The sequence below is a fragment of the Hippocampus zosterae genome, chromosome 11 (genome assembly GCF_025434085.1).
Source record: "Hippocampus zosterae strain Florida chromosome 11, ASM2543408v3, whole genome shotgun sequence".
NCBI classification, from domain to species: domain Eukaryota; kingdom Metazoa; phylum Chordata; class Actinopteri; order Syngnathiformes; family Syngnathidae; genus Hippocampus; species Hippocampus zosterae.
In genome coordinates this window covers 17,768,268-17,790,246 of record NC_067461.1, presented here as the reverse complement: position 1 = coordinate 17,790,246, position 21,979 = coordinate 17,768,268, and the positions used below count along the sequence as shown (strand labels likewise).

Here is a 21,979-nt window from a genome sequence, read left to right as displayed (position 1 = left end):
ATTTAACGGTTTCTGACAGCAATGTGTGAGGAGATGTGTCAGCTGTGATATTTGCTGTAATTTACATTGGGGAATCATTTGATCTAGAGTCGTGCGGTATTTTAGTTTTGGGGAACATTCGCATAAATATGATACTGTACAGCACTTTTTTCATTGTTGTTCAGAAACAACAAATAGAAGTTGAACTGTTGCTCTTATGTGGCGCTCCTGTGGTTAATTATTGACAGAATCAATAATAACTCAAATAATACATGCAGAGATGATAAGTAATTAAAGTGAGGGCGGGGTGTCACGTCCCGTGTTTGCCAGCAGGGGGGCAGACTTTTCCTGCCTACCGCCGACACACCTGTCACCCATTAAGGACTGATTACACAGGGTTTATCTTTGTGCTCGGGCAGTTAACTTACTGCCGGAGTATTCCACGCCGTGCCAAATCTCTCGATTACTGCCTTAATCTATTCATTGCTGTGTAGCCTTGTGGCTGTGATTGCGCGTCGTTAAATCTACTCTTATTAATTCCTATTGTTGCCAACTATAATCCTTGCCGTTTTCTCGCAAGCGTTTTCTGTTGCTTCCTTTTATTCCTGGTCCTGATTTTGACCAGCGTTTTCTGTTTGTTGCTCCCGGACGGGTATTTTGTGTTTTGTATTAAAACCCATTTGTTCTCGGACCACCTTTGCTTTGTCTGCTATTTCGGGGATCCACCTCATTATCTTGTTGTGCACGAAGCGATCATTTTATCGCTTCGGGCACAACGTGACAGAATACTCCGGCCACCATGGATCCCGCAGACTTAGAAAAGATTTTTTCCGTTCTGTCCTGCCGAGAGCAACAGTTAAGTCAGCAGGGCCAAGCCATTTCGGAAATCAGCAGCGCGGTTTCCATGCTGGCTCACAGGTTCGATGATTTCGAACCCCGTCTTGTACGGGTGGAGGAACGGAGAGCACCTCCCGCCGTGATTCGTCCTGCCACCCCTGAGGCACCCGCATCATTTCCCACAATGATGAGGGAGCCTTCGCTTCCACACCCCCCACGTTACGGGGGTGAGCACGGGCAGTGTGGGTACTTCCTCCACCAGTGCTCGCTCGTTTTCGACCAGCAACCTTACCTCTATTCTACTGACGCCGCGAAGGTGGCATATATTATGAGCCTGTTGACAGGTCCGGCGGCGTCATGGGCGATGGCGACAAGCGACGCGAAGCCGAGCCTCCGGTCTTCATTCCACGGCTTCGTGGCGGCGTTTCGCCGGGTGTTCCACCATCCCGTGCGGGGCAGAGAGGCTGAGGGCCGGCTACTTGAACTCCACCAGGGGAGGCGATCGGTGGCGGACTACTCCATCGAGTTCCAGATTCTGGCCGCCCAGAGTGGCTACGGCGACCGGGCGCTGTGCGGACTGTTTCGCCGTGGATTAAACACCGAACTCAAGGATGAGCTGGCGACTCGCGACCACAGCTCCAACCTGGAGGAGTTAATCGAGCTCTCCCTGCGATTGGACAACCGCCTGAGAGAGAGAAACCGGGAGCGGGGAGGTGATCGTTCTCCGTCCCGGTGTGCCACGTACTGCGGGGAGGAGCCGATGCAGCTGGGTGGCGAAAACGTTGGACCGGAGCAGAGACGGCGCCGATTCAACGATCGGGCTCGGTCTGACAGCTGTCAACGAGGACCTCATGCTGCTCCCAGCCGACCGGAACATTCCCCATCCTCGCCCTCCAAAAACTGTGAGTCCCGACCCCGCGCAGAGTCCCCCACGCCTCGGCGAACTGACTCCCGGCCGGGACACACCGGGAGACTGGAACTCGAGGGGGAGATATTTGAGGGGCCCCGGTCGCGGCGGGTTAGGGCTCTGATAGACTCGGGGGCTGATGGTTGTTTTATGGATACCGACTTCGCCGCCGACCTGGGCTGTTATGTCGAGAAGTTGGCCGATAAAAAGCGGGTTTGTGATCTCGATGGACGCCTCCTGGGGGTCGTGACGCAAAGAACAGAACCACTAAAACTAAAATTATCCGGTAACCATGTTGAGCATCTACGGTTCGATTTATTGCAGTGCCGTAACGCTCCGGTTATTCTCGGCTTGCCCTGGCTCAGGACTCACAACCCCGTAATTTCCTGGGAGCGTCCGGCAATAGAGAGTTGGAGCCGGAACTGTTATGAACGTTGTTTAGGATCAGCCGTAGGGCAGCACGAACGCGCCGGTGACGACATCCCCGAAACTATCTGCCTTGACGGAGTGCCAGACTGCTATCATGACTTGCGTCAAGTGTTCAGCAAGGATCGCGCACGCTCTTTGCCCCCGCACCGACCCTACGATTGCGCCATAGACCTGCGGGCGGGCGCTCCGTTGCCAACCTCACGGCTGTATCAGGTGTCTAAACCCGAGCGCGAGGCACTGACGGAATACATCAACAGCTCGCTCGCTGCAGGTCTAATTAGACCATCGCGATCGCCGTTAGGTGCGGGGTTTTTCTTTGTTGGAAAGAAGGACAAATCCCTGCGACCGTGTGTGGATTATCGGGGTCTGAACGACATCACAGTAAAAAATAAGTATCCGCTACCATTGCTAGACTCCGCCTTCACCCCTTTACAGTCAGCCACAGTCTTTTCAAAATTAGATTTACGCAGTGCCTACCACCTGGTTGGCATCCGGAAAGGTGACGAGTGGAAGACTGCTTTTAAGACCCCGCTCGGCCATTTTGAATATCTGGTTATGCCCTTCGGGCTGACAAATGCCCCCGCCGTTTTTCAGAATCTCATCAACGACGTGTTGAGAGACATGCTGAACATTTTCTGTTTCGTCTATCTCGACGATATTTTAATTTTTTCCCAATCAATTCAAGAACACAAGCGACACGTCAGGCTGGTATTGCAGCGTTTATTAGAGAACAAGCTCTTCGTCAAGGCAGAGAAGTGTGAATTCCATGTACCTGTCATCTCCTTTCTGGGGTTTATAATTGAGCAGGGCAAGCTGAGAGCAGACCCCACCAAGACGGAGGCGGTGACGAACTGGCCAACACCGACTAACCGGAAGGAGTTGCAACGCTTCTTGGGGTTCGCTAACTTCTACCGTCGTTTTATTCGCAACTACAGCCAAAAGGTACTCCCGTTGACCCGTCTGACGTCCACAAAAGTCCCATTCAAATGGGATTCGGCTGCGGGGTCGGCGTTTTCCAGCCTAAAGGCCGCATTCACAAATCCCCCGGTACTGCAACATCCTAACCCGGACTTCCCGTTCGTCGTAGAGGTGGACGCCTCGGATTCGGGGGTCGGGGCCGTTCTGTCCCAGCGTTCCCCGGTCGACCAGAAATTGCACCCCTGCGCCTTTTTCTCTCGTCGACTCAGTACAGCAGAGTCCAACTACGACGTGGGCAATCGTGAACTGCTAGCTGTAATCGTCGCCCTACAGGAATGGCGCCACTGGCTCGAGGGGGCTAAGGAACCGTTCACGGTCTACACCGACCACAAGAACCTGGAATATCTCCGCTCCGCTAAGAGACTCAACCCCCGTCAGGCCCGGTGGGCACTATTCTTAACCCGTTTTAACTTCATCCTCACATACTCTCCTGGCTCAAAGAACACCAAGCCCGATGCCCTTTCCCGTCTCCACGACCCCGTGGAGAGGGACCGGTCACCAGAGACCATCCTCCCAACCCGGTGCATCGTGGGGGCGTTGAGATGGGAGATCGAACAGAAGGTCCAGGAAGCCCTGGATGGTGTCCAGGTCCCGGCTGGATGCCCCGCAGGGAAGTTGTTTGTACCCCCACCTCTGCGCTCGGAGGTGTTGCAGTGGGGGCACGGGTCCAAGGTGGCCTGCCATCCTGGGGTGAACCGGACTGTGCATCTCGTCACCCAGCGGTTCTGGTGGCCGGAGCTTCGGAGGGATGTGGTGGACTATATCAATGCCTGCTCCGCCTGCGCCTGCGGCAAGGTCTCACATAGGCCTCCGGCAGGACTGCTCCAGCCATTGCCCATCCCTCCTCGACCTTGGTCACACATCGCCCTGGATTTCGTCACGGGCCTTCCTCCATCCCGTGGGCGGTCGGTCGTCCTCACCATCGTGGACCGGTTCTCTAAGGCGGCTCATTTTGTTCCGCTGTCTAAGTTGCCGTCTGCGCTGGAGACCGCCGACCTCCTAGTCCAACACGTCTTCCGTCTCCATGGGATCCCGAAGGACATCGTCTCGGATCGGGGGCCCCAGTTCGTGTCCCGCGTATGGAAGCGGTTCTGCCGATCCCTCGGGGCCACGGTCAGTCTGACCTCGGGATACCACCCCCAGTCCAACGGACAAGCCGAGCGTGCCAACCAGGATCTGGGAGCGGCCCTCCGCTGTGTATGCCTGCGCAGTCCCTCCTCCTGGGTCGACCACCTACCGTGGGTGGAGTACGCACACAACACCCTCGTCTCTTCAGCCACTGGTAGGTCCCCCTTCATGTCGGCCTACGGGTATCAACCGCCGCTGTTCCCGTCCCAGGAAGGACAGGTGGAGGTCCCGTCTGTGCAGCATCACCTCAAGCGAGCCCACCGCGTATGGAAAGAGGCCCGAGCTGCATTGGCCCGCACGGCGACCCGGAACCAGCGAATCGCGGACCGTCGTCGGCGCCCGGCACCTACTTACGTGGTGGGGCAGGAGGTGTGGTTGGCTACGAGGGATCTCCGCCTGGCCGGCACGTCCGCGAAACTGGGGCCCCGATTCACTGGACCGTTCGTGGTCGAGTCCATCGTCAGCCCCGTCACGGTCAGGCTCCGGCTGCCGCCCGCCATGAAGGTTCACCCCGTGTTCCATGTTTCCCTGCTCAAACCAGTGGTTTCCAGTCCCTTGGCTCCGCCTTCCACTCCGCCCCCCCCTCCGCAGGTCGTCGACGGTGACCCGGTGTACACGGTTCGTGCCATCCTGGACTCTCGGCGCAGGGGTAAGGGATTCCAGTATCTGGTCGACTGGGAGGGCTACGGGCCTGAGGATCGTCAATGGGTGCCCCGCTCCTGGATCCTTGATCCGTCCCTTCTGCGCGACTTCCACGCAGCTCATCCGACCAAGCCGGGTAGGCCGCCGGGAGGCGTCCGTTGAGGGGGGGGGGTACTGTCACGTCCCGTGTTTGCCAGCAGGGGGGCAGACTTTTCCTGCCTACCGCCGACACACCTGTCACCCATTAAGGACTGATTACACAGGGTTTATCTTTGTGCTCGGGCAGTTAACTTACTGCCGGAGTATTCCACGCCGTGCCAAATCTCTCGATTACTGCCTTAATCTATTCATTGCTGTGTAGCCTTGTGGCTGTGATTGCGCGTCGTTAAATCTACTCTTATTAATTCCTATTGTTGCCAACTATAATCCTTGCCGTTTTCTCGCAAGCGTTTTCTGTTGCTTCCTTTTATTCCTGGTCCTGATTTTGACCAGCGTTTTCTGTTTGTTGCTCCCGGACGGGTATTTTGTGTTTTGTATTAAAACCCATTTGTTCTCGGACCACCTTTGCTTTGTCTGCTATTTCGGGGATCCACCTCATTATCTTGTTGTGCACGAAGCGATCATTTTATCGCTTCGGGCACAACGTGACACGGGGAAGATTATGGTCCTTTTAACCATGTCTTGCATCCTCTGGTGAAGAATATAGGAAGTACACGAATGACGTTTAATCATATTTGTTACTTCTCGGTGAGGTGCAAATAATTACCCACAACATCAGTTAACCCTGTATCATGTAAACCCAATTATAACAGTGCTCAGTTTTGACTCACGTAATATAGTATGAATTTTGACTAATAAAGTGATGCACTAAGCTGAAGATCTCCCAAAGTAGCGAAAGTCTGCATTTGCCACAGTTGTTTGTTGTATAATATTGTGCAACAAATACATATTGCATGTTTTTGTTTTCCAAAGATTCATCTGGGTTACAAAAACTCTGGGGTCCAGTGCAATATGCCTGATTAGTGTGGTCTATATAAGGCAAGAGTTAGCCCTTTTATCAGGAGTTTTATATGATGAATGCATTTATGTGACCATTCCTATTGGACTGTATTTAGTCAAACTGTGTTAGTTTAATGACACTGAGAATATTCTGTTTCCACTGCGGCTACAATGCATTAAACAGTGACAATGGTTTCAATGCTTGGTTGAGGTTCTGACACAGTTTGTCCATCTCAGGTGTTCAAGCACAATGATTTTAATGTAGCATTCCCCTTAAGGGGAACACATTCTCTTAAAACAAGCTTTTGCAAGGAGTTTTGAATTCGTTCTTTTACTCTTAAAAGGGACATTACGCCATTTCCAGCTTGTTATCCCCATAATAACCTAACCGTGGGTGGAGCACAGTGAATTCACTTTCCAAGGTGTCCTCAGCAGTGCTGCATTCCACAGTACCTTGTATGAATAACAGCTTTGCTGTGTTGCATGAGAACAAATGCTGTGAATGCAAAAATTGCAGCTCCACTTGAGCAAGAATGCGTTGCACTGTGTTCAAAAGGATGATTCTGCTCCAATCCTGGTGATATCCTAGTGTGCTTATTTGATGAATTCTGTTGAAGGCAAGTGATTAATTTCTACTGACATACTTCTTGTAAAATTTATTTTGTGCAATGTTCCCGAAAAAAAAAAAACGGTTCACTTCCATTGGTCTCTCGTTCCATAGGGGGTTACAACATCAATGACGTCATGTTCTATTGGACCAGAGGAAATGAGTCTGTCAGTGGCCTCGACACTCTTCAACTCGCGCAGTACACAGTGGAGGACCACTACACCTCGGTGTCAGAGGCTATCTATGAAACTGGTAACTATGATGGCAACATTTTAATGGTCGTAACGGGAAAGGGATCTAATTTATCATCATCATCATAATTATAATAATTATTATAATATTATTACGCGGCCCAGTGACCAACTGGTTAGCACATCGACCTCACAGTGCAGCGGTGCAGGGTGCGATTCTGGCTTCGGCCTTCCTGTGTGGAGTTTGCATGTTCTTCCCGTGCCTGCGTGGGCTTTATCTGGGTACTACGGTTTCTACATTGTGAAAGTATATGTAGCAGGTTAATGGAACACTCTAAATTATCCCTAGGTGTGAGTATGAGCATGGATGGTTGTTTCTCTGTGTCCCCTGCGATTGGCTGGCAAGCAGTTTAGGGTATCCCCCACCTCCTGACAGCTGGGATGGGCTCCAGCACACACACTGCTTCACCTTGTGGGAAGCAGTGTGTGTGCATACACACACACACACACACACACACACACACACACATATATATATATAATATACAGCCATCTCGTTACCTCTGCATCCCGCGTCCTAGACACACAATTTTCCCGCGGGACGCACAGTTCCAAATAATGTGCGTTTTTGGGACGCAAGGAAATTTCTCAGTCAAAACAAAAACAAACTTAGGTAAATCTTTTTTTTCCAGCAACGAACGCGGTATGACCGTCACCGCCATTGTTATTTTGATCTCGCGTGACGAGAATTACGCTCTCGCGAGACGAGATTGGCGAAATCGGGCTTCATCTCGTGGGAAGCAGACTATTGCCAAGTTGTGTAACGTTAAAACAAGTGTTGCGAAAGTTTATTAAAGAGATATCACAGAGGATGCAGCTAAAGTTGGATAGTTTTTTGCGATAATAAGTTGACTTTGAGAAAGCCTTGCAACATTGGAAGCAGAGTAAAGAGAGGAGAACTTATGAACTCAAGGACTGAACAATGAAATGAACTAAGAACCTATTTCTCAGCAAATCTTGTATGCCTGAATTATTAAAATTTCTGCAACATCTATATATATATTGCGAGTCGTCCCGCACGCGGTCTGTCCCTTTTCAAAACGTACCTACTTCACCGCGCCGCTGCGCGCCGCCACTGCGCGCCGCCACTGCGCCGCCACTGCGCCGCTCAGGCAGTGGCTCACTACGATCGCGCGGGCATCTTAGCGAAAAAATGTTGTCTACCCACAAGCATTGCAATAAAATTGTTAGTTATTTAGTAGAGCTAAACATCTCTTTATTTTCGCGATAAGCAATGAAGATGAACAAAAAGTTGAACCAAGCAACAACACTTTTGTGGGCCGAAGGCCCACCTTACCAGCCTTCCGCAGGAACTAGCTGATGCGCCGCCCAGAGGGCGGCACACCAGCTAGTTTGTTTATAAGGAATAAACCTATTATCGATGTATATTGTTGTTGCTTGTGTTATTATCATATGCAATTGAATAAGTAGACCATTTCAGAATTCGAAATTTGGGACTCTCTAAATGCAGAACGGGACTCATACTTTTCTGATCAGCAAGTCCCTGGGACTACTGAATTATCACTATATATATATATATATATATATATATATATATATATATATATATATATATATATTGCGCGTCGTCCCGCACGCGGTCTGTCCTTCCGTCTGTCCCTTTTCAAAACGTACCTACTTCACCGCACCGCTGCGCGAGATGAACAAAAAGTTGAACCAAGCAACAACACTTTTGTGGGCCGAAGGCCCACCTTACCAGCCCTCCGAAGGAACTAGCTGATGAGCCGCCCGGAGGGTGGCGAACCAGCTAGTATATATGTATATATATGGTACCTCTTACAAAATTGGTTCTGGAAGAAATGTTTTAACTAGAAAATGTTGTAAGTAGAGATGTGTTTTCCATGTAAACACCCTAATAAATAACAAACACATAAGCCCTTCATAAAGATGAAGCTGCTGCTCGCCCAGAGGTACTCAATTGTTATATTCAATGTATTTGCTAAGGAGATTGGCATGCTTGCTGCCTTTTGTCTAAAAGGTCACTACCCCAAGCTGGTCTTCCACTTTGAGCTGAAGAGGAGCATTCTGTACTTCATCCTGGAGACATATGTCCCATCAAGCCTATTGGTGGTTCTTTCTTGGGTCTCCTTCTGGATTTCGCTGTCCTCTGTTCCAGCACGAATTTGTATAGGTATGTACCAGTCAGAAGTAATGAATGTGTAAAAACACAATATGCCAAGCATATTATATATTATGCATAACAATACAACACATGAGGAAAGTACACCATTTCAATTATAAGCAGAGAAGCATGTAACCATGTCTTAGAATTATGTACAGCATCACAACAACACATTTCATTTTACACAATGCAAACAATTTAGAACAATTACATAAAACCAAGGGTCCTATTTTCATTCACAGTGCAAGTCTAGCACAAAGCAGATTCAAACTGCACATGGGTGGACTTTTCTTTCTTTTGGCATCTTGCTCGAATTGGGAGCAACATAGTGCTTTTGTGCTGTAGCATGTCGTTGTGAAATGAGCCTGTTCTCGGCCAATCGTGAAGGCATTCCTCATTTTCCTTAAAATCAAGGCAGTCAGCATACACCCGAGTACGCCGTGCTTGACAGTGTGGAAATATTTTGAAGATGCTAATATTTGTAATTCATTCAATGAATTGATTTCTATAAGATTCAGAGAGATTGTCCCACGCTGGTCTCATATTTATGAATGAAATCCGTCGCAGACGCATTTGTCTGCCTGCGCCTCAATCAAATCAATAAAATCACATAGCATGACCTGTCCTGCACAATAAACCTCCTTTTAGCTCAGCTAAAATCTCGTCTGCTTTTGGTAAACACATTTGCAGATGCGCTGGGGGTGAGGAAAGAAGGCCCCGTGATGCTTTGCGAGTCTAGCGATGCCTTTAAATTATACATCCTATGAAGCAAAGCAAAATGTTTTGAATGAATTAAGGTCACGTAAAACACAAAATAAAAACCAGTACATATGATTATTTTAATTTTCCTTAGCACATGCTTATTGCACGTTTTACTCATGATTTCACTGTCTTACACATGTAAAAAAAATGCTTGATACCTGAGAAGAGTGAACTATGTTTGCAAGATTTTATTGATGTATTTATCATTAATTTCATAATATTCAAAGGACAAATGTGCATAGTGTATACAGTAGTTTTGGCTCCATGTTATAATTCACTACACCGTTATCCCTAAAAATGTTTTCAGGCCACAGTATCACCTTTGATTTTAAATAGCACCAACATTTCAGGAATCCTGGTCCATGATCCAAAGTTTTATTTAAGTTGAATGTCGTATCATCTTAATTTTTAGTTTGTACATACCGGTACCTTAAAGAATGGCATTAAGGTGCTCAACCGGTTAGCATGTCCACCTCCCAGCACAGAGGTCCAGGGTTTGATTCCAAGCTCTGGCCTTCCAGTGTGGAGTTTGCATGTTCTTCCTGTGCCAGCGTGGATTTTCTCTGGTTGCTCTTGTTTTCCCTGACATCCCGAAGACATGTGTGGTAGGTTAATGGAACACTCTGTCTGTTTATGAGTATAAATCGGTGGTTGTTTCTGTGAGCCTTGCGATTGTCTGTCAACAAGTTCAGGGTGTACACCACCAACTGCCCGAAGATAGCTACCTCGTGAGGATAAGTATTTCAGATAATGGAGGGATGGATACCGAAAAGAATTCATGCTCTCAGCAAATGATGGTTATGTAACGGCAGCTGGTGCGATATGCTGCAGTTTACATCTCATCTGATTTGTCAACTTATTACAGATATTATCAGTGACTAATTGACTAGCAAAATAATTGCGAGATCCCTCTGTGAAAATTGTTATTGCATAGCCTACACAGACTGGTTTACTGCTCAACATCACATGACATGCATAAAATATGCCATGGAAAGCAGAAAATGAAACCTGAATTAGAAGTGTGTGTGTGTGTGTGTGTGTGTGTGTGTGTGTGTGTGTGTGTGTGTGTGTGTGCGTGCGTGCGTGCGTGCGTGCGTGCGTGTGTGTGTGTGTTTTATCCTGTTTTGTCGACCAACGTCATGATTTTGACCTTTCTGCATCGCCCCATTTTTCTGTAAATAAATATTTTTTTGTTGCAATCTTCATCTGAGTTTATATTTGTAGAGTCCAATTCTATCTGGAACCTTCCGGACATCGTGACACCACTCTGGTCGTTGTCATGCACATCTTTTAGACCACATCCTTGCCAAGAGCTCTCAGTCTGTTTGTTGAAGTGCAACAAGATTCGGACCGTGATGTTCATGATTGCCCAAATGCACCACATATTTCGAGAAATCCATTTATATATATATATATATATATATATATATATATAAAAATCCTCATCTCACCCCTCGGGTGGTGTCCGTCCCTCATTCAGCTCGGGTCCTCTACCAGAGGCCAGGAAGCTTGAGGGTTCTGCGCAGTATCCTTGCTGTTCCCAGCACTGCACATTTCTGGACTGAGATGTCCGATGTTGTTCCTGGGATCTGTTGCAACCACTCATCTAGTTTGGGGGTCACTGCCCCGAGTGCTCCGACCACCACAGGCACGACTGTCACCTTTACCTTCCAGGCTCTCTCCAGCACTTCTCTGAGCCCTTGGTATTTCTCGAGTTTCTCATGTTCCTTCTTCCTGATGTTTCCATCACTAGGGACAGCTACATCCACTACAACGGCTTTCCTCTGCCCTTTATCTATGATCACGATATCTGGTTGGTTCGCCATTACCATCTTGTCAGTCTGGATCTGGAAGTCCCACAGGATCTTCGCTCTGTCATTCTCCACCACCTTCGGAGGTGTTTCCCATTTTGACCTTGGGGTTTCCAGTCCATACTCCGCACAGATGTTTCGGTAGACTATGCCAGCCACCTGGTTATGGCGTTCCATGTAGGCTTTCCCTGCCAGCATCTTACACCCTGCAGTTATGTGTTGGATCGTCTCAGGTGCCTCTTTGCACAACCTACACCTTGGGTCTTGTCTGGTGTGGTATATCTGGGCCTCGATGGCTCTGGTGCTCAAGGCCTGTTCCTGAGCAGCCAGGATGAGCGCCTCTGTGCTGTCCTTCAGGCCAGCCCTCTCTAGCCACTGATAGGACTTCTTGAGATCAGCCACTTCAGTTATGGTCCGGTGGTACATCCCGTGTAGGGGCTTGTCCTCCCATGATGGTCCCTCTTCCAGCGCCTCATCTTCTGTTCCCCATTGTCTGAAACATTCTCTGAGTACGTCATCCGTTGGAGCCTTCTCCTTGATGTATTCATGGAGCTTGGATGTTTCATCCTGGACAGTGGCTCTCACACTCACTAGTCCCCGGCCTCCTTCCTTTCGGCTTGCGTACAGTCTCAGGGTGCTGGATTTGGGATGGAACCCTCCATGCATGGTTAGGAGCTTTCGGGTCTTAACGTCCGTGGTCTGAATCTCTTCCTTTGGCCACCTTATTATTCCTGCATGGTATCTGATCACTGGCAGGGCATAGCTGTTTATTGCCCGGGTCTTATTCTTGCCATTGAGCTGGCTTCTTAGGACTTGCCTCACTCGCTGGAAGTATTTGGCCGTAGCCGCTTTCCTTGTTGCCAGTTCGAGGTTGCCATTGGCTTGTGGTATACCAAGGTACTTGTAGCTGTCCTCAATGTCTGCTATTGTTCCTTCAGGGAGTGAGACCCCATCAGTGCAGACTACCTTTCCTCTCTTAGTCACCATCCGACTACATTTCTCAAGCCCGAATGACATCCCGATGTCGCTGCTGTAGATCCTGGTTGTGTGGATCAGTGAATCTATGTCCCTTTCGCTCTTAGCATACAGCTTTATGTCATCCATGTAGAGGAGGTGACTGATTGTAGCTCCATTTCTGAGGCGGTATCCATAGCATGTCTTGGTGATTACTTGGCTTAGGGGGTTCAGTCCTATGCAGAACAGCAGTGGGGAGAGTGCATCACCTTGGTATATGCCACATTTGATGGACACTTGGGTAAGTGGCTTGCCATTGGCTTCAAGTGTGGTTTTCCACATTCTCATTGAGTTCGCAACGAAGGCTCTTAGGGTCCTGTTCACCTTATACAACTCCAAGCATTCAGTGATCCATGTATGTGGCATCGAGTCATAGGCTTTCTTGTAATCAATCCAGGCTGTGCACAGGTTGGTACGTCGGGACCTGCAGTCTTGTGCGACTGTTCTGTCAACCAGGAGCTGATGTTTTGCTCCTCTGGTATCTCTACCAATGCCCTTCTGCGCTTCGCTCATGTATTGATCCACGTGTCCACTTATCTTAGCCGCGATGATTCCTGACATGAGCTTCCATGTTGTGGAGAGACAGGTTATTGGCCGATAGTTGGATGGGGCTGCACCCTTCGAGGGATCCTTCATGATCAGGATTGTTCGCCCTTCGGTTAGCCATTCTGGGTGAGTCCCATCACTCAGCAGCTGGTTCATTTGTACTGCTAGGCGCTCATGGAGTGCTGTGAGTTTCTTTAGCCAGTAGGTGTGGACCATGTCCGGGCCTGGTGCTGTCCAGTTCTTCATATCTGAGACTCGTTCCTGTATGTCTGCCACTGTTATGGTAACTGGGTTCTGTTCAGGCAGGTTGCTGTGCTCCTCTCTCAGGGTCACCAGCCATTGTGCACTGCTGTTATGTGCAACCTCCTTCTCCCATATGCCTTTCCAGTACCTTTCAGTTTCCAGTCTTGGTGGGTCAGCTCTGTTGTTAGGACCCTGCCACTGAGCGTACACTTTCGCAGGTTGTGTTGCGAACAGCCTGTTTATTCGTCTGGCTTCATTCTCTTTTGTGTACCGCTTTAGGCGACTGGACAAGGCTTGGAGCCTTTGTTTGGCAGTTTCGAGTGCTTCAGGTATGGTCATCTGGATGTACTTCTCGGGAATCGGCCTTTTCATCACACCTCTCTGGGCCTCCGTCAATTGACTCACATCTTTCCGGGCCGCCTTGATCTTAGCCTCCAACCGTCTTTTCCATGGTGGGTAACGTATCTCATGGTTGCTCTTATAGCCCAGAGTCTCCAGGATCACTGATGCTGAAGCGTATATCAGCTCATTGGTTTCTGTGATCGTTACGGTAGGGATCGCCCTCAGTGCTGCATTCACACTTTCTATGAGACTTTCAGATGGTACTTCACATAGTCGTTGTAATCGGTTTCTAGGTTGCCCAGCTTTCATTCTCGCCATGATCTTCGCTTTCAGGTCAGTTGCTGCCTCGCTCAGCATTTCATTCATTGGGGCTGGCCACCCAATCTCATCATCTGCATTCATTGGGGCTTGCCTCCCAATCTCTTGTATGACCTCCTCCTCTGATCTGAAAGCCTGGGGCCCTTCACCATGGAACCTGCGTTGTACCTCATCAATCTCAAGTTGTGACAGCAGTTGCCGTTTGTGGATGTTGGAACACTGAGCTACTAGTTGTTTCTTGGTCAACCGTGACTGTGGGTTTCGAAGTAACCATTTAGCCCACATTCTCTGCATGTAACCCCTCTGACTAGGGTTGCTTGAGTAGTAGCATTCCAACAGAGCCATGTTATCGCATCTCGCCCATCTCCGCTTTGTTCCAGTAGCCCATTTTTCATCAAGGTGCTCTGGTCCCCCAGCACCTGACGCAGACCTTGTTTGGCCGGGCGACGTCTGAGCCGGCATGTCATTCGTTTTATTGTCTCTCATCATTGTATGAGGTAGGCATTAGCGTGAAGGATCTTGCCCAAGGACCCACACTGGATGGTGTTATGTGCTCATTTTTGCCCCAAGCGGGATTCGAACCACCGTCTCCCGTATGCCAAACCGATGCCTTACCAACTGAGCTATCCAGCTATCCAGCTATATATATATATATATATATATATATATATATATATATATATATTAGAGCTGTCAGTTTAGCGCGTTTTTATTGGCATTAATTTAAATGAATTTTAACGGGATTAAAATTTTTCTCGCGAGATTAACGCGGCACACGTCACAAGCGGAAACAAAACAACAAGCGCGCTGCAGAAGTCCACGCCCATGTCCGTTTTGCCAGCCACGGCAGTGCGAGACACCGAAAACGGATACTTAAAGAGTTTATGAATGGAAAGTTTACTTTTAAAAAGTTGCCATATTGCTCCACTGACAAGACCAAAGTTATCTGTTCTTCTCTCTCTCTCTCTGTATCGTACAGGTATACGATGTATGCCACTAACGCGATTGTTAGTTGTTTGGAACTATTTTGTGTGGAAGGTTAAAGTGTTCTGTGTCCATATAAATAGAGCGGGTGGAGCTTCTCTGTGTTCGTCTCACAGTGACAGTGCGCTGCAGTGGTAGCGACCTAGCGAAAGTAAAATGTCTCCAGTGTTGTCATCGAACCAAGTGTAGTCATTCGAAATGAGGTCTACACAAAACCGTAGAGAGACTTCCGCGCAAGAAGGACCAACACAATCAACATAGCCTGACTGTGCTAAGGGGAGTGAAATCTCCCACCCCCTTTCAGAATGGTTTGCCCTTGCAGCACGGGGGAAGTGCGTGTGCTTGTTTGTATGGCCGGCAGTTTCCAATACAGCGGCACATAATGAACACTAGTGTCCGGTGTCTTGTTATTCTTCAACAAACAAGAAACAGACTGCTGTGTTGAAAGCAAACTTGAGAAAAATGAAGTATGCAACCATGGTTTAAATACACTATAGGCTGAGTACTAGTGTGCCTTAGATGTGCACTTTATAATATTATATTGCTCTGTTTTGATTTCATTAAAAAAGCTGTTAAAACAGCTGTTGTGTGACAAAATATTTTTTTCACCGTTATTGATGGACAGTAATATTGTGTGAGAGATTGTGTGAATAACTGCACAAAGTGAAAAATGTTCATGTAAAATTGAAAATCGAAATTGTTATTTCAGTAAATATTTGCATTTGGCACGTAGAAAACTGATTCATGATTCCATGTTGATGAGAGCATTAAAATGGGGGGGAAAATAGGACAAAAATGTAAAAGGAAATTCAGAAACGATAAAAAATGTGTAAGTAATCACGATTCATTTTTTAGTTCATTCGAGTTAATTATGACAGTTGCATTTTTAATTAGATTAAATATTGTAATCGTTTGACATATGTGTATATATATATAATATACATATATAATATATATATATAATATAGATAGATAGATAGATAGATAGATAGATAGATAGATAGATAGATAGATAGATAGATAGATAGATAGATAGATAGATAGATAGATAGATAGATAGATAGATAGATAGATAGATAGATAGATAGATAGATAGATAGATAGATAGATAGATAGATAGATAGATAGATAGATAGATAGATAGATAGATAGATAGATAGATAGATAGATAGATTTATTTATTTTATCAGTCAAAGCAAACCTGTCAAACGTGAAGCTGTGCAAACATTCAAGCACAAGACAAGTCAAGCAACACTGGTCACCTGTGACATGATCTGACTGATGTCAAGTCAGAAGGATTGGTTGTTGTTCTATTTGATTTTTCATCAGTGAAAGCAAGAATGAAGTGGAAAATATATCAACACGGAACTGGCAATTGCGAGGTGAGGAAGTGTTGGCGGAGTGTGTAGACTGTGGGCGGGGGACAATTTAAAAATATGAGATTTTGTTGTTTTTGTGTGTGTGTGTGTGTGTGTGTGTGTGTGTGTGTGTGTGTGTGTGCGTGTGTGCGTGTGTGCATGTTATAATATCCGCCCTCCTAACTGAACCTTCTGCTCCCCCCTCACCACCCGAGGCAAAATTGTCTAGAACGACCAGTGGTTGGGAGTAACAGTGTTTTACTGTCTCTTTTTCTGACATTGTCCTTTTTTCAAAGTTGTCCAGAAACATTTGTTTCTTCATTATTTTCTTCATTTTAAGGAAGCTTAGATCATGGATTTAATTTACCAGGCAAAGACATTGTGGCAAAGAGGCAAACATGTTCAAGTGACACAGAGACAAGCTAGATTGATCATTTTTAAAATAAAAGATCCTGTGGGCTCAAGTAATCCACCTCCATTGTACTGGTTCACTGCCATTGTATTTCGAAAAAAATCTTGATCTCAAGGGAACGGGAATTCAGGCTTCTGGCTCAAGACATTGCACACATGCTTGGAATGCGGGGCTCGTCCTTCCACAATGTTTCTAGCTTACCTTGTTTATTAAAGAATGTGTTCCCTTTGTCATTTGTCCGTGTATGTGTTCCATGGCAGGAGTGACCACAGTACTGACCATGACCACTCTGATGATGGGAGCTCGCACGTCGCTTCCGAATGCCAACTGTTTCATCAAGGCGATTGATGTGTACTTAGGAATCTGCTTCAGCTTTATTTTTGGAGCCCTCATTGAGTATGCTGTGGCTCATTTCTGCACCCTCACTTACAGCGACCCGCATATGCTGGTGGTGAGACACTCCTGTTATTATTCTGTTTCCATTGTTGTAGTCGTTGCTCTTTGTTCACCGATCATTAAGATGTTTTTCGATACTGTGCTTGAGCGTTGGTTTTTTTTTTCATTTTTAGGTACTGTATCTATTTACTCACAAACCAAATCCTAAAAGGAAGCGAGGCAAAAATATTCTTTATTTTAATATTGTTCTATGCGCCTCCACTCGAATAAACACGGCATTCTGATTAATATTGGATCTGTGTAATACGAATTAAGCTATGAAATGCACCTGTTTTTATCCATCTCAGGGGGCGGGCATTGACTTAAAATCACATCAGAGTTGATCAGGGATCAATTAACGACCAACTGTGGCTCACACTTTTCTGGGTTTGGTCATTTGAGCAACGGTGATGTCATTTTCAGTCGAATGACAAAATGGCCGCTCCTGAGATGGATAAAAGAGGGTGGATTTTAATGCTTAATTCACATCCTACAAATGCAATATTAATAAGAATGCTGTGTTGAGATTGTAGTGGGGCAACATAAAATATATTGTAGTACTGTATATCTAGAGTATTTCCCATTAAAGTACACCAGTCGTTAGTTAGTCAGCCCGTCACTTAATCAATAAGATAATGTTATCAACAATGATATGTGTTATTGTTGTTTCAAGCGCAGCTAACATTCTCATTTACTTTGCTACAGTATGGCCACCAATTGCATAACTTTGATGACGAAATAAACGGCATCGTCACCACCATCTCCAGCCCCTGTGACAGGGCCAAGAGACGCAAGGAACCTGACGCAGGTCCCGCCGCTGCTCCCGCCACCAGCGAATTGGCAGTCGATCCATCCAGCCAGACAGGCAGCGAGCCCAAGCCCGAGGCTTCTCCTCCAGAACCCACCAACTGGTGTTTCATTGCTCTGGCCACCTTTCGCAAACTTCTCAGTTTCATAAGCTGCTGTCACATAAAAAATCCACACCACATAGACAACTACTCAAGAGTCACTTTCCCTTTGTCATTTGTCCTTGTTAATCTTCTTTATTGGACGTATTATTTGTACTTTTAGCATTTATCCCTAGTATTTAGACAGGGAGTTTATTTCACTCAATGTACAATAAGTGTGACTTAGGTGTGGTTCTGAGGTGAGTTTTTACTATTTCTAAGCAGCAGCATAATGAGAATGAGAAAGATTGTTTTTCAGGAAGAAAAAAAAAAGTGTCATTATTGTAATTCAACGTCACTCTTTTAGCATACTTAATGCTGACTGCTGAGGTCTGGTAGACTACAAAGCTCGACATGAAGAGGAGTAATTGCTTCCAAAGATGAAAACCATTCCGTTTGCATATTTCCCACTGTAGCTCATTTATTGTAATTGTGTCTCGTTCAGCTTGTAAGTGGCGAACACACAGAAGATGGAGCTGTAATTTATGCTGGCCAAAACATCCAGGGGTGCTGTGCACGGGCGAATGGGCTTACTCGTTGTCTGACTTTTTCCAAGTGATATTTTATTAATTGTTCTTTTCTGCCTGAATGTTCACATCTTGAGTACAATTGGCTAATATGAATAGGCAGTGGCAGAAATAAAATAAAAAGAAAAAAAGAAAAAGACCCAATGCAAAAGAATAACATGATGGAAACTTCAGTTCCGGGAAATATCACAAACAGTTTATGTAATTGTCTTTTACACAAAAACTCTCAATACTACCTAAATTACAGCAGATAAATACATCATTTAATGGGGCTGCTATGAATAGTTCAGATTGTAACGAAATCAGAAAATTACACCATTCATTCACCCGTTTTTGTTCGGTGTCACAATTCACATTCCTTAGACAGCACATCAAGCCTATGCTTTCTTATCAGCTAACCAACTCTGGCTGGCTGTCTTACTGGAATATTTCTTTTAAAATACGGTCATGTGATGTTATCAGATGTTGGTGTAGGTTAGTACTGAAGTGCTTATCTTCGCCAGATATGTCATTTCAATTTTTCAGCTATTTAGAGCTGAGTCGAAAATGTCATTTCCATTGATCTGTTTTTGGAAGATGTTATTACTGGCAATGCTCTTTACCTTCTTAACAGCTCCAAAATGATGGAATCTTCTGGACTATATCAGGAGGTCGCTGTAAAATAAGTTTACACTGAAATATAGAAATACTACATGACATTTAATAACTGCTTACGCCAACAAGTCTGGAAAAAGCACACTAGAGTTAGAGAAAAGCAGAAAGAAGGAGTAGAAAAAGAACAGATGCAAGATGGAAATGTTTTCATTTAAGCAAACTACCGGTACTATTCAGTTCAAACTTACTGTCAATGCATTTGACAAGGTGATGTGTTTGAATGACACATACGTAGACCACAACCTAGACGGTACGGTTTGTTGTACAGTCTGTTTGCTACCTTTGTCCGAGGAAGCAACATTTATGATGGCCATGGGCTGAATATGTCGACCAAAGATTATAATCAGATTTAAAAGTGCATTCTCAAGTACCATGGCGGCATGCTGTCGGTCTGCAGATTAACGTGACAGCTCCTATGTCAGACAATGGGGCAAATCTGCCTGTTAATTTTGTTGTTGTGTTCTATACCGCTATAATATGCTCTCACATAGACTGGCGTGAGTTGATTTATTCAGATGGCAAATTTCTTCCATGATGTGCATTGAGATGAATGAAGTGGGTATATAACTTCATTGCCTTCAGAAACTATTTCGGCTGCATTGTTTCTCTGTTTTAACTCATTCACTCCCAAAGACGTTTTTAAACGTCTTTTCAGACTTGGTCCTGAATTGGCTCGTACTGAATGAGTTTTAAATAGACTGACTCAGCCCTCCTTTTCTGATGATAACGCTAACAAATAATTTCATTTATAACCTTTGTTCTCCCTGCGTGCATGCTTTGCTTGGTTTGCTTGGGTTAAATATGGGGGGGAGAAAAACAAAAACCCGATGCTTTGATTGTCGCTGTATCTCATTCCAAAAGGTAGGGTTCTTTCGGGATCCGTTCTCATCTTCAGCCTCAGAATTGCAACAGTATTGGACGGAACTGTGTCCCGTGGAAGCAGGCAAACAGTGAGAGATTGAAACGGATCACAGATCACAGAAATGATTTAACTCGGTCAGGTTTTATATATAGAGCACCTCTCTCTTAAAATGGACAGTTATCGCGTGAAAAGGATTGGAAATTGATGCTTATGTATTGAGCCACAGTGACAGAAGAGAAACTACGGAAGATTCTTAACTCTTTGTCATAGTAAAGATGGTCATATGATTTAAGATAAGTGCTTTTTTTAGGCAGGCATCAAAAGCTGCCACTCAATCATGGACACCACTTGGTGACAAGGACAAAAATGCCAGGAGATGGCTGTGGAGCACAGATCCAAATGGACACATTTCCCAGAGATGGATGAACCCTTTTTCCTTTCATGTTATAGAACTTGTCAAATAATACCTCATGGTTATGTTGATGACCAACCTGGGACGTTTTCATGTCAACTATATTTCTACTGTCGCACTATAAAGATCTAGATATTGTTCTGCTTAACCATTTGTTAATAAATTCCACCAATGTGCATGTTCACTGTAAAGAAATAGATGAGAGCAATAAAATGGTATGTGTGTATGATAGAAATGCAGTTATTCGAAGGAATGCTTTTTTTAAAGGATTTGGTCTTTACTTTGGACTTTAAAATGACACTTAGCCAACAGTTATACTTTGAGTCAACATCAACGAGTTACTGAACAGTGGTAAAGTGCTCTGAAAAAAGATGCTGGACACAAGTCATGAAACTAATTTTGTGTGTGTGTGTGGGTGGTCATCATCTGTGAGTACAACGTGTCAAGGGAGGAAGAACTAAAACTGCACCGACGGGTTGCTTTATAAAGTTGTTGGATATTTTAATCACAGTATAACTATTTCTTTTGGTATTTATGTATTTCGTCGTGTATGTTTTACAGCTGTGGTTGTTGCGCAGTGCTGTATAAATAATGTTCAGTGTTTATTTTTTTCTTATTTTTTAAGTAAGTAAACGCAAATTTACTGGAGCTAGGGATCGAAGTGACACCTGAAAAACGGCCACCTTCACGGAAAAAAAAAACACAACTACTGACAACTCCACAAAACAATTTTGGTGCCATCGTTTCAGATGTCAGAGGGAAACAAATGAAACAAGTATATTTTTAATTATACAATTTAATTTTCATGACTTAATTTTTGTACCTTTCATGGTGACTCATCTGAGCAGGAGATTGGCGCCATAGCGCCCTCTATTGATGAGTCATTGCTCATGTCAAATGCAACTCAAGATACAATTAAGTAATTAAATAATTCAATCATTTTATCCTTGGGGCCAGTTTGACTCCATTCAATGATTATCAATCGAAAAATAATAGATTACTTTTGTTGTTCCATATTTCATGGCTTTTCCTTTTTTTGATGGGGGCAACCGATTACGGATACAATTATCATGAAGCTAATTTTCTCCATGTCTTGAACACATATTGATGTTGTCAGTAAATTTCAGAAGATTATTTTGAATTGACAGTCATTTTAATTTAAAAGTTTGACCTGATGGTAGCACTAGAGGACAGGTCAACAAAAAAACTTATGACCAAGGGGATATTTGTTTGTGCTGCAGACATATTATCCAAGTGCCTGACACAAAAACCTGGGCAGAAAAATGTACATAATTTTCTGGTACCAAATATCCCTGGGGTCAATTTGACCCCAAGGGTTAAATTTGTAATATTTGAGGATAATAGGAGGGCTATGTCTGTATAAGCCACTAGTTTTGATTTACAGTACTTGTACTTTCATAGTTCTTCCATTTCAGGATGTGATGCAGCTTC

The 21,979-nt window shown here is 45.3% G+C and overlaps 1 protein-coding gene across 1 annotated transcript in view; it reads left to right on the top strand.

Annotated features, from left to right (window-relative positions):
- Positions 1-20,077, top strand: part of LOC127610325 (gamma-aminobutyric acid receptor subunit pi) — a 66,293-nt gene extending 46,216 nt beyond the window's left edge. Inside the window, exons 7-10 of the mRNA XM_052080317.1 lie at positions 6,621-6,758; positions 8,757-8,909; positions 16,951-17,141; positions 17,831-20,077. Coding sequence (XP_051936277.1) covers positions 6,621-6,758; positions 8,757-8,909; positions 16,951-17,141; positions 17,831-18,196 — 848 coding nt within the window. The 3' untranslated portion in view covers positions 18,197-20,077. The remainder of the gene's footprint in view (positions 1-6,620; positions 6,759-8,756; positions 8,910-16,950; positions 17,142-17,830) is intronic.
- Positions 20,078-21,979: the final 1,902 nt, after the last annotated feature.